The sequence below is a fragment of the Lycorma delicatula genome, chromosome 12, assembly GCF_047948215.1.
Source record: "Lycorma delicatula isolate Av1 chromosome 12, ASM4794821v1, whole genome shotgun sequence".
NCBI lineage: Eukaryota > Metazoa > Arthropoda > Insecta > Hemiptera > Fulgoridae > Lycorma > Lycorma delicatula.
Genome location: NC_134466.1, coordinates 75831030 through 75845058, shown reverse-complemented (window position 1 = coordinate 75845058; position 14029 = coordinate 75831030). Strand labels below are relative to the sequence as shown.

The window sequence follows — 14029 nt, the reverse complement described above, 5'->3', positions numbered from 1 at the left end:
CACGACCACATAGAAATCTAACGAACAAGTCGGCGTCCCCAAGCCAACTCCCTGTTATCAATACGGCTATCGTTAAATATTATATTTCTATTAAAATTATTAAATTCTATATCTACTCGCTTCTTAAACCATAATGATCAGAAAAATATTCTCTAGCACTGAAAATTGTATCGTGTTATTATAAACATTTACTATACTTAAAACTTTTTTATTCATATGGAAACCTATAATTATTTGTAAAATAATTATTCGGAAATCTGGTTTCGATTAATAACTCACAGTATCTTTATATAACTAATAATTAATTAGAAAAATGAAATTATAATAATCTGCTTGGAGAAAAAATTCTCAGCTGTAACAAGAAAAGTGAGCCATCATTTCAATATTTGTTACTGAACTATTAACAGGGATAATATTTTATTAAAAATACGATTGAATTTTTTATTTTATATATTTGAAATAGCATCGGCACAATAGTTTGAAAAATAATACCACGCTGTTGTTATTTTGAACTACGTTTAATTTTCAAGAATTTATTTTAAAAAATCTTGGAAATAAATATACAGAGGGAGTAGAAAATTAAAAAAAATATATAATTCTAAATTAATAGAATTTAGAAAGTAGGTATGGATGGCTGTCATGTCGCTACTTTGAAAACAAGTTTTTATTTAAATATATGGAATTTCATGCGTAAAGTTTTTCTTCACACCAGTTTAATATTAATTTTTTTTTCATTTTAGATCCGTGCGACTATGCAATCTAAACCTAAAGGATCAAACAAATGGAACAGTATTTTATCTGTAAGAATGAAACTTTGTCTTGCAATCGAGAGATATATAAAAAAAATTGTAACAGAAATGTTTTTAAATGCTGGATTTAAATATACATGTCCTGTTCCGAAAGTGAGTCATTAGTTAATTAATATATAGAATAACTTACAATTAATCTAATTTTCTTTAAAAAAATTAAATTTAAATTTACATAGTAGATTAATCTTTTACTAAGGAAATAATAAATCAATGGTAAAAAAAAATGGCAAAGTCTATGACTTTATGACTTTCCTGGATATTAAAAATAGAAATTAAAGAATTAGAACCAAAATATAAATAAATAAATGTTTAAATATAAAGAATATATAAAGGTTTATTATATACAAAGAAAAATACATGAAATAAGAATTATCATAGTTAAATATAAAATTGCTTTATAACTTAATACAGTCAATTTGTATTTTTATTTGAAAATCCTTACCTACCGATAGATGTATTTTCCATATGTGAGGGTTGATGAGGTAAGCTTAACTCCAGATTTTTAACATCCCCCCTCCAATAGATTTTTGAAATACTCAAAAAGTTTTTGAAATGCGTCTTTCTCTGAATCGATGCATCTTAGAGAAAAGATTTTCAAACAAAAAATGTAGAGGACATTCTCTTCTACAATTAATGTCTTTAAAGTTATGCCGTACATTTTGAAATTGAAATACTAGGTGGCGCTGAAGTTGTAAAAAACGTGTTTTTTCGGTTTTTTCACCGGAAAAAATTGTTGTTCGTCTGTATTGCATTTGGAAAAGTTGTTAATCTCAAAAAACACGACTTTTATTTAAACAATTTTCTTGTACGACTTACCGTTTTGGAGCTGTAGCTTGTGAAAGTGTGAAAATGTTGTGAATCGGGCACGTGTTCGAAACCGGTCTAGTCGTTTGCAACGTTTTTTACAACTTCAGCGCCACCTAGTATTTCAATTTCAAATTATACGGCATAACTTTAATTGAACACATTAATTGTAGACGAGAATGTCCTCTACAGTTTTTGTTTGAAAATCTTTTCTCTAAGATGCATAGATTCAGAGAAAGAAAAATTTCAAAAACTTTTTGAGTATTTCAAAAATCTATTGGAGGGGGATGTTAAAAATCTGGAGTTAAGCTTCCCTCATTACCCCTACCGCATGGAATAAAGATCAATCGGTAGGTAAGGATTTTCAAATACAGCCTATTTTGATGAAACCCACCGGGTCGGTCTAGCGGTGAACGCGTCTTCCCAAATCAGCTGATTTGGAAGTCGAGAGTTCCAGCGTTCCAGTCCTAGTAAAGCCAGTAATTTTTACACGGATTTGGATACTAGATCGTGGATACCGGTGTTCTTTGGCGGTTGGGTTTCAATTAACCATACATCTCAGAAACGGTCGAAGTGAGAATGTACAAGACTACACTTCATTTACGCTCATACATATCATCCTCACTCTTCCTCTGAAGTATTATCTAAACGGTAGTTACCGGAGGCTAAACAGGAAAAAGAGACACAGCCTATTTTGATATCAAATTGCCTGTACTAAAGCCCAAGCTGTACTTACATTATTTAACATCGAGTTAAATACATCATCTTTGACCGACTCTCTTATTTGAGGACCAATAAATATTCCTTTAATTTTTCCTTCGCTTACATTCGGAAATTTCTCCCTGACGTACAAAAATCCGGGACTATCCTTCTTCATTGCTTTTAAAAAATTTTCATCAGTCCTAACTTGAAATGAAGAGCGGGTAAAAATCTTTTTTGGAGTCATGAATAATATTTTTCCCATTTGGAGTTCAGGTGTCTCGTTTCTTCCTCTCCCTAGCTCGGCTATCCCATTCGCAATGAAAACACATGTACTTAGTATAGCCTAACAAAGAGCTATAACTTTCAAATCACCGCATATGTTCCAGCTGTTTTTTATAATTTATTTTTTCAAGAACGTCTTTCATCACATCGTATATCTCTTTCAAATTAATACCGTAAGCGATCGTTATCGAAGGATATTTGTTACCGTTGTGTAGTAGAACCCCTTTTAAACTATACTTGAACAAATCTGTGAAAAAGGAGCCAGTCCTCAGGTTTATGAACTTGTCCTAAGTGCAACATAAGCTAGTCAATATTTGTGCAATAAATCAAATTATTTTCATCAATAAAGTACTGAGAAAGTTCTTTTTGTCGGTTTCGAAAGCTCGCGAAATTTCTGTATTTTTTTGAAGTAGTAAATTCCAACCTTGCAGTCACGATCCTAACAGTTCAATTTGATTTTACGATAAATTTCAATCCCTAACCAAGTCGTTTAATTCATCTTGTGTTAGAAGATAATTAAAAATCAAAATCATTGTTGTCTTCTTCAGTACTGCCTGATTCTTCATCGCTGCTTTCGAAACATACACTCAGGACTGGAATAATTTCACTGTGAGGTACAGATCCGATTGCAGATTGCAATGAAGGATATTTTCCGGTACGTTTATTTTTTTTTAGAAATTCCAGACACATTTGTTAAACAAAAGTAACCATCGGTAACACGATCCTTTGGTTTACGCCAAACCATAGGTTAAGCCACACCAAATGGCAAAGAAGCTATCCTCTTAAATATACAGAACAATTAGCGCATACTATAAGAGAAGCCCACCTCTTATCCTGATCATCAATTTTACACTGAAAGTACAAACGATATGCTTTTTTAATTAACGGTGTAATGTTTTTTCTATTTGATTTTACGGTAAACTTATCTACATAACAAAAGGCATCCGCATCGTTTACAAAATTTCGAGGCGTTATGACACGGCACTATTAACAAATTTAAGACAACAATAAGACCGAACAAAATTAATTCGTTCCTAAATCCAGAGGTTAATGCAAACAACACGGCTGTGTTTTTAGCTACATGTTTTGACCTGCACAGAAACGATTAACTTTTTCCATGAAGGCTCACTCTTCAGTATCAGATATGATATCGTAATATGTAACCGTGATATGATTTAATTCTTTGTCTAGTATTGTTTATTTATATATAGCTAACAGATTATTTTTAAAAAGTTAAACGATAAAAAAATCAGCTAAAAAATACAATATAGGAGCTTAAAATGCTAACTATACGTTGAAAAATGAAAAAATCATTTAATTAAAATTTTTAAGTTTTTCAAAAGTTGTGGGCGATAGAAAGATGCTGAGATCGTATTCGTTTTCAGCATCAAAAAACAGTTTAAAATCATGCATCGCATGTTAGGAAACAAAAATTATGTTTATCAGTGTTATTTTATACTCTTCGCACAAGGATTACATAAAACTACAAAGTTACAAATTCTCGTTACAAAAAAAAATCGTTACAAATCATAGTTAAATTTTTCTGAATTTCATAAATAAAATAAAATATAAAGGGTGAAAATCGATCGACTGGTTTATAAGATAAATAAATTTGAAAACGGAAATAGATTTTGAAATCAAAAAATTTGATGTCTAATTGCATCAATTTGACATTTTATATGTTCCTAAATAATTGTAATGTAGTTTGTTACGTCAAATTAATTTTTCTTTAATTTTTTTAATAAAGCAAACAGATTTTATTTCCTCCTGTTTTGAATTAACTACTGTTTCAACTACTTGAATTCGCTAAAGTTATTTATATTTTCATTTATATGTAACCTTTTTCATGAAATTATTTTGGGTGTAAATATACAAAGCAACCGGTAAGTTCTTTTCCAAAGAAATAAACAAAAAATATTTGATATTTGTTTACTTAATATTTTTACACGTACAACTGTTTTTAAATTACATCTGTATACGCTCCTCCGTTGTTAGCACGCAGTTTTATCAATCGTCGCCAAGTGCGTTTAGACATTTGAAGAATCAAAGTTGTAAAAACAATATTTGATGTCGGCTCATTAACAATCTTTAGTTGCAAATAGAAGATTTTGTTCTTCTTCTTCTCCACCTTCCAAAATTTGTCGGTATTATTTTGAATAAAAAAGGATAATCAAAATCAAGAACTGACAGAGCGGTAAATTTTTTTCCAACAGTTTAGTAAGATATTGAAATTTGTGATATTTTAAACAAAAACGATTTTAATGATTCAGGTAACAAATCTTTATTCGGTGTCGAAAGAAAATTTGTACAACCGATAGAAGGTGCTATCTGCCCCTTTATAATAAAAAATTAGTTTTTGGCTCAAACATGTCGTCATAACTCTGCCAATCTTCGAGGGCGAGCGGTAGCTTCTTGGCCTTTCACCTTGAGGTCCTGCGTTTGATTCCTGTTCAGGCGTGGCGTTTTTCATACCGTACATATTTTCCGTTTCATATATTCACGTCAAACCTTTTTGCTTATCTTCAAATGGATTAATAAATTATAAAATTATATCCTCTCGCTTTAAAATAACCTTTTGTGTTTTACGTCGATAACAAATTGAATGCGGGTGAATTTTCTATTCCTTAAACGTACGGTGATCCGTTCAACTTATGAATAATAAATCGCCCTCACGGCCTACCGAGATGAGAACGATACGTAAATGAGGTATCCATATACGACTTCGGCCAACGTTCCTGAGATGCGTGTTTAATCGAACCCCTTAGTACATCGGTATACACTATCTAGTATTCAAATCCTTACCTTTACTAGAATTTAAATCTCAAAATTTTCAACTTTAAAAAATTATTTAATTTGTGATGGATGGACCTGGTAGTATTTATTTACAAAGAATTATAAGAATTATTTTTTCTAATTTTGTTATGTTTTAACGATACTTTTTTTTAAATTTTATCACAGGGAATTTATAACGTTAAAGACTACATAATAGATCTAGATCAGATATTTAACGTACCGGTTCTTCCGTATGGATTTTCAAAAACTCAATTAATGGTATTTTCGATGAAAAGAAATAGAAACGTTATGGAGACATGTCTTCAAGTCGCATTTGAAATTGTACCAAAATAATAATATCTTAGAGAAATAAGTATTATATACCGGGTGTTCGTTTGATAAGTTACCGCGTTTATTATTCAACAGCTATCAGTCCTATAGTATTTTTATTTTCAGACGTGTACACAATTCTCGGCAGGGAACCTTTATACAATTATTTTCAAAGCGGTGGAAGGAACCCTCCCTCCCGCTACACCAACACCGACTCAAAAATCTTAAACGGCAACGGTAATATTTAATAAAATTACTTGATAACCCGAAAAAATAATGAATTTTGGTGAAAAGAAACTTAAAATCCGCCCGCTCGGTAGATGCGAAAAACCATTTGAGGTAGTACTTTTTTTAAATCTCAGTCCAAAAAAATAACTATAAAATTATACGATTCCTTCTTAAACCGTTTGAAATAATCATAATCTGCGGATTAAAACTGTGAAAATTATTTTTTAAATTACCGACACAAAATTTCGCCTTAAATGTTTTCTAAATTTTCAAGGGATGAAATTTTTTTTTAATGAGACAATGTAGCTTGTGACACTCATTAAAAGGTTCTTTGAATGACGACGAGTAATTTGGTACAAATAAAAAAAAAATTGGTTCACCGGTATTGAAGTTACGATTAAAAATGTGTTTTTTTTTAGGTTATGATGGGATACAGTGTTACTGATCCAAATCATTAAATCTGAAACGTCCGTTCTCGTTAAAAATATGGGTTTTACGTTTCTCCAGCATTGAAAGAACGTACAGGTAAACACGGCATTATAACATCGATTAAAAATATGAAAAACCAATAATAAGGTCCCTGCTTCTTTGCTAGTAAAATGCTGAAAACTTTGTAACCGGATAAACTTAACGGTTAAATAATTAAATTAAAACTAATCCACGAACGAATAATATTTAATCAAAAAATAAAGCTTAAATCGTTCATTAATTAACTTTTTTATAAAGGTTTTTAACAGATAGCAGTTCCTAAGAAATAACAAATGAAACAAATTATTTTTACCTCGATAAAATAAAAGTATCGAATTTTAAATCATTTGTTCAAAACGATTCCCGTTTTCCTGTAAACGATAATAAAGTCTTTGTTGAAATTCACGTCTTACTTTTATTAAAGTTTCTTTTGTTATAACCCTACCTACACGCTGTTACGATTTTATTTTTCAACTCTCGTATGTTAGCACGGATTTCTCTATAAATTACTAATTTTAAATGACCCCGCAAAAAAAGGTCCTAGATTTTGCCGGCCACTCAACTGTTCTTCTTCTACCTATCTCCGACGCCCGACAAACATTCGATCCTACTATTGTCGAACAGGAAGCGAACAGCGAGTAGGTGCTCCACCCTGCTGAAGGTGAAGCGTACCTTCTTCGTTAAGTAAGATGTTTCCGTTGTCATCTAACTGGTTTTCTAAGTCGTGTACTCTTAGCGGGTGAATAACTTCATCCGGCGACTGCAAATACTTTCACCTGTCAAATTCCCATCGATAAATATCGGACCGAATATATTATCATCGTAAATCACTGCACGTTTATTTTTCAGGATGCTGCACGTTTCCAACATTGAAAACACGAGTACTTACATCGCTCCAGTACCGGCAGTTGTGTTCATTAACAAAGCCATTTAGAAAGAGGGTGAATTCGTAGGAAGAACAAATATTTTTTGTAAACGTTGATTTGGCATCTATTAATCGAATCGTTTCTTCGCAGAATTCAATCCTTCCGACAGCATCATCTTCATTCGGTTCTTGATGCGGTTGAATTTTATACGAAAAAATTTATTCGGTTTTAATGTAGCGAAAACAGAACCGTAAGAAACTCCAGTTTCACGGCATATCTTACGAATTGAGCTCTGAGGATTTGCTACTACATTTTCCAAGATTTCGATCAAAGTTAATCCGTCTAAAACCTTTTGTCTTGAACGTTTCCTATTCGTGACAGATCCCGTTTCTTGGAATTTTTTTACAAGTTTTATAATGCGGTGTGAAATATTCTTATTCGATTACCGTTCGTTAAACGCTCGGGCAGTTCTTCAAGCACATTTATTTTGTTCTCCAAATGTAAAAATTAGTTCGGTTCTTTCTTCCAGATAGTAAGTCATCTTAGCAAGACGAATCTACTAAAGAAAAAACACGAAAAGGCCAAATGACAGAACAATAACGCAAAGCAAATGCCAATTTTATTTAAAGAACACAATTTAAATAAAACAGATGTAATAAATACAATAAATACTTTTTGCCATTAATTACATGCAATACGAAACCAAGATCTCAATAACTGTCAGAAAATAATAACTTGTTACAACAAGGTAATCGATTTTCCACATGTTGCCAGCAAAGAAGTAGGCGTCATATTATTGGTTTTTCATACGGTTAAATGATGTTATAATGCTGTATTTATCGGTACGTTTTTTCGATGCTGGAAAAAACTTAAAACCCATATTTTTAACGACAAACTATTTCAGTTATAATGCTTCGGGTCAGTAACACTGTATCCCAACAAAACCTAAAAAAAACAACACATTTTTAAACGTAACTTCAATACCAGTGAACCGGTTTTTTATTTTATTTGTACCAAATTACCTGTCATTCAAAGGGCCTTCCGACGAGATGTCACAAGCTACATCATCTCATTTAAAAAAAAAGTTTTCAACCCTTGAAAGTTTAGAAAATATTTAAGTGCGAAATTTTGTTTGGTAATTTAAAAAAATAATTTCACAGTTTTAATCCACCGATTATGATTATTTAAAACGGTTTAAGAAGTAAATATCACGTAATTTTATAGTTATTTCTGCTGGACTGTAATTTTAAAAAAATACTGCCTCAAATGGTTTTTCACATATACCAAAGGGGTGGGCGGATTTTAACTTTCTTTTCACCAAAATTCATTATTTTTTCGGGTTATCGACTAATGTAATTAAATGTTATCATTGCCGTTTATTAAGATTTTTGAGTCGGGGTAGAGTTAACAGTGAGGGTGGGTTCCACCCCTTTGAAAATAATTTTATAAAGGTTCCCCCCTGTACGGTGTAAATGCCGGCAAATAAAAATACTATGGAACTGATAGCTTTTGAATAATAAATGCGGTAACTTTTCAAATGATAACGTAGTATAAAATAAGTAACGCATAAATAGATGTCACATTTATGGAGTGATTAAAGGCATTTAAATAAGATAAATGTTCCTAAAAAGAAAAATCATAAACATGTTGCTCTGTTTAGCATATTATAATTTTGAAATTTTGAAAATTGAATTAAAAAATCGAAACGTAAAATTAATAATTAGTGTAATTAATAAATTTTCATCCACATTACTACTAATTTTCACTTAAGATAATTCTAAAAAAGTACCTCCTACATTTATTTTTATTTAATAATTTTGAAGTTTCATAACCATGTGATAGCTTAATTAATCTATTAATAAAAAAAATTAAAGAACTGTAAAAAAAGCAACGTAGTTAAAATTTTAGTAGAAATTTTTATCATTTTTCTCATTCTTTATTTTAACATCTATTTTACCAAATTTTAGATAATTGTAAATTAAAAATAATGTTAGAAAACTTTTTATAAAATTAATCGGCTAAAACATTATAAATGCAATTTTATAAATATACTTTAAACTGTATTATAAGTAACTTACGTATTAATTTTATAAATGTTATAATTTATTTTACAAACTTCAAATTTTTATTTTCAAAGAGCCGTTCAATACTAAGTTGCATAGAATCAAATGAGAACTGACAATTTAAATTTGTAGGTTAAGTTGATTGTTATTGAATGCACGTGTATACATCGTTAAAATTCATGTAAAATACTCACTTCAATACTGCACTTTACAAATTTGCACGATGTACATTTTTTAATTAAACTTTAAAACGTTATTTCAATAAATAATAATATAATATAATATTCTCAATAAGCGCGCAATTCTAGCAGACTCGGCAATGCTTCGCTATTACTAGATCCGAATATACATACGGATTAAATGTCAACAATTGAAAGTTTCATAAAACCTTAAAAACTAAACATTAGCGATTTAACAAAATTTAACCTTTCACTTTATTAAAGTCAGAATGTAAATAAATCCAAATGGCAAAACAACAGCACTACCTATCGGATTTAATTCACACCACTCTGTAATCACAGTATTCAGTGGAAAATAATTTTTTAACGAAAAGTGTTGCGGCTGCAAAATCATTACAATTAATACTGAACATTAAGAAACTTACAAAACATTACGGAACCTTATAAAATTTCACCTTTAACTTTATAAAATTCAGAATGTAAATAAATCCAATTGTCAGAACAGCACTACCTATCGGATTTAATTCAAACTATTCTCTAAATACGAATTTTAATGTAAGAACAACACTAAGCTACGACGCAAGTAACTGATATGCGAAAAAGCAACAAAATAAAAACAATTCCTAGAATCTGATCGCAGCACCAACTACCGGGTTTGACTGATAAACCAAAAATTAAAAAAAAAACTTCTAAAGCGCGATCGCAGCGCTGCCTACCGGACCCAATTGTGAACCTTAACCATCCCAAGATCAACAACACATAAATAAATTTAAAAAACATTTTCACTTCAGTACTGTACCTTACAAATTTGCACAATGTATATTTTTTAATTACACTTTAAAACGTAATTTCAATAAATAATAAATAATAATATAATATTTCTCAATACGCGCACAATTCTAAACGCGATCGCAGTGCTGCCTACTTGTTACTTAATCGGTTGTGATTTTGTTTACATTTGCAACGGCCATACGGGCTCTTTGTGATCGCTCGTTGTGTTTGACAGCGGCCATCTTGCATTGATCTGATTGGTTTTCCTTTGTTTACATTTCCATCTGATTTATTAACCTCTTATTTATTAAAAAACTGTTTTCTCGCAATTTTTGTAACACAATAATAACACAAAATTACGAAATATTTTTCTCAATTTGATCGCAGCACCGACTGTCGGGACAAATTAAAATTAAAATAGAATATTATTGAATATTCGATACTGCGATGGTAGTGCAGTCTGCCGGATCCGATGTAAAACATTCCAAAATCAACAACTACTTATAAATAAAAAATTAATTAAAAAAAACATTTTCCAGCGGACCAAATTGTGAATCTAAATCATTCTCGAATCCCCTTGAACACACACACAAAATTTCATCAAAATCAGCCCGGCCGTTTAGGAGTTCACTTTTATACACACGCGCACAAGAAATATATATATATAAAGATATATATGATATAGTAATCTTTGCGGTGTAGCGATAGCATCTCTCCCTTTCATCTAGAGGTTCCAGGTTCGTGCTCAGTGAGACATGGCATTTTTGAAACTCTACATAAAAGCTAATTTGTCATAAATCTTTATCGGCAGCCGTTATAAAATGCCAACCAGAATAAAGGAAATATAGAAGAGATAATCGGATCGGGATTTCACCGCTTCAAGTTTATTATAAAAGCAATCAATACATCTATCCATTTTGATGGAATAGATGGTAGATATTTATTTGTAATAAGAAAGAATAATTAAATAAATTCTTATATTTTTATATTCAATCTTCTCGTAAAATATATTTATATTTCAAATTGGACCGATGGTTTGACACATCGTTTTAAATATCTCGATGAGACCAGAAAAATGATACAATTAAAACTGAATTCTAATCGCCCGATCCAAAAAAGGAGTATAATTTCTGATAGGTATAACTACGGTTGTATACTGCCTTTATTGTTTTTATTATTTGAGGTATTTTGATTATCTTCTGCTAATGCAGTAGTAACCTTCAATTTAGTGTATTCAGCCTTTCGGTGGGTGTAGAGCTTAGACGGACGTATAGTCATGTAATAGCTTCTATTAGAAATATTTGAGAGGCTAAAACTGATATTGTCATCATAATTTTCACATTAATATTACAACGATTGACATTAAAACAGTAATATTTGTTTTGTTGAAAATATCAGGTCAAATAAATTACTCAATTTCTATTACAAAAAGAACAGACGCATATAAAAAGAACCAATCTGATGTTTGTTTATAATGAACGATTGATTATGCTTATTTACTTGCTTTGAAGCTTCAAATCGTAATATATAGTCTTGTTACATTCACTATTATTAGCATCAGTTCTTAGGATACAAGCACTAAATATATGTATTAATTGCAAATTGTTATTACTCAAATGTATTAAAATAAAATATATTTATCAGCATGTACTCTAATCACTTTATGATAAAAACAATAAGCATTATTCCTTGGTAGTTTTATTTAACCCCAGATCATCACTGAAGTGATTTCAGTTTATCATATAAGTAACATTCTAAGCATTTAGTATATGGATACTTTTAAGTTTTATTTTAACTTCTATGTTTCTATTTATATATATATATATATATATATATATATATATATATAAACTTTTAAACTGACGGTGGTTTTGGGGTCTGGGGGATGTGAAACACAAAGATACGTCAAAATTTTCCGCAAGTCGAATCATGGTACCCATTACAATAGGTAGCTTTCTTATGAAATCTTCCTAACACTCCGTAACTTGGTCCTCAAAAATAATTAAACGCAATCAAAATTATATCAAAAACATCTACATCGCCTAACTTTTGTTAATAACACGTAACCATTTTATGACAACAATAATTAGTATTTAACTTTATTTCTAAGCGTAAGGTTTGTTCGTTAAACTAATTTTTTAAAGCTTTAAATTTATCATACTAACAACAACCGTTTTTAATTTTTACAAATTCATAATATAAATGTTAAGTTTTGTTTCTAATATAAGAATTGTCTTTTTTTTTGTTTTCATATACGTTATAAATTTTCTCAGAATTAAATCTTCTATAACCTTTGGCGATAACATTTATTAGTTGTTTAAAAACGGTTATAGTACTTCTAACCTACGTCGGATATCGTTATACAGTGCTGGGACCTGGGACCTGTTTTATTTAATTTTTCATATCGATAAACATAAAAAGCGCAACTTATATCGGCGGTTCACAAACTTTTCCGAGTCGCGGTGCCTTTTTTCAATTATAATTTTTCCACGGCGCCCAACCCTAAGTAAAAGTACGACTACTCGAAAGTAAGAGATAAAAATAAATAAAACTCGTGTATCTTCATTGTTTTTTTACTTTACTAGCATCGCATTAATAATTATAAATGTCTTGGTTCGATTAATTATGAAGATTTTACAATATTTCGCGTCGCCACTGTGAAGAGGCCGCGGTTCCCCGGGGCGCTCAGTTTGGGAATCGCTGACTTATATAATAACATTTAATATGTTAAATAAATATTTTATTTATTTCTAACGTGAAAATTTTAGTAACATTTCACGGGGGAAATTTAAATTCGGGCAAAATGTTTCGCTAGTCGTAACTCGATAACGAAGCGTTTTCGGACATATGTTTGTTTGTACCTTTTGCTTATTTCAAGCTGCGGAATTTTTTCTCAAGTTATTTTCCTTTTCTCCTGAATCTCTCCGCATATATTTTTTCTTTCTTAAATAACCGGTTCGTAGCCTAAAATTTAGATTTAAAATCAGTCGGGCGTAAATTACTGTATTTGATAAAATCTTAGGCGTACTTTTTTCTGCATCTTAATATCCGAAAAATTAGTGCGGCGTAGATATGAATTTTTTTTAAATTCGGTAAAAATGTTTATTAAAGATTTTCTAAAATCCGTTTTCAATTGTACACTATTACGAAATTGGCTCGATAAAAGTAGAACTAGGCGCGGGGTTCGTGCTTTCGCGAACTCGGTTAGCCAGTTCAGAGGGCATTCAAGATGTCCGGTCGAGGCCTACAGCGAAGGCAAAAGCTACGTTAATAAATCTTCAATGTAAATGTCTACCGAGGCACTTACATCGGTAGAATCCCAACGAGGCCTGGCTTATTAATATGAGATGTAAAAGCCAGAGGGCGATAGACGCACAGCAAGGAATGGTGGGAGGGGGGGAGACCGGAACGTCACTTGGCGGGTGTCTTCCACTACGGTGTTACGATTTAAGATTAATATTTAAAAAAAACTCATAACTGAAATAAAAACATCCTCTTTCCAGATTAAATACAAATTTTTCATTGAAAACGTTTAGTTTTAACTTATTTTCTTAGTCAGGTAGTTTTTAAGGACGCTATCAGGGTAATAAAGTTCAAGAAGGGGATAACAATGCGTCCCGTTATTTTATTAGAGGTTAACCCAACTCTTTACACTTTAATTACGACTGGGAAAATACCAAAGACGGTGGTAAACTTTAGTACGTAATTAATCTCTATTTAACTTTGTTTTGTGTAATCTATTTTCATTACTTTAA

The 14029-nt window shown here is 30.9% G+C and overlaps 1 protein-coding gene across 3 annotated transcripts in view; it reads left to right on the top strand.

Annotated features, from left to right (window-relative positions):
* The window catches only part of CheA87a (Chemosensory protein A 87a), a 54026-nt gene that overhangs the window by 12693 nt on the left and 27304 nt on the right, over window positions 1-14029 (top strand). For 2 of the 3 annotated variants that reach the window (XM_075380228.1, XM_075380229.1), the window contains exons 3-4: window positions 741-902; window positions 5556-5733. In XM_075380228.1, coding sequence (XP_075236343.1) covers window positions 741-902; window positions 5556-5723 — 330 coding nt within the window. In that variant the 3' untranslated portion in view covers window positions 5724-5733. Of the gene's footprint in view, window positions 1-740; window positions 903-5555; window positions 5734-14029 lie in introns of those variants that run through there. The other variant, XM_075380230.1, reaches the window with a different exon arrangement.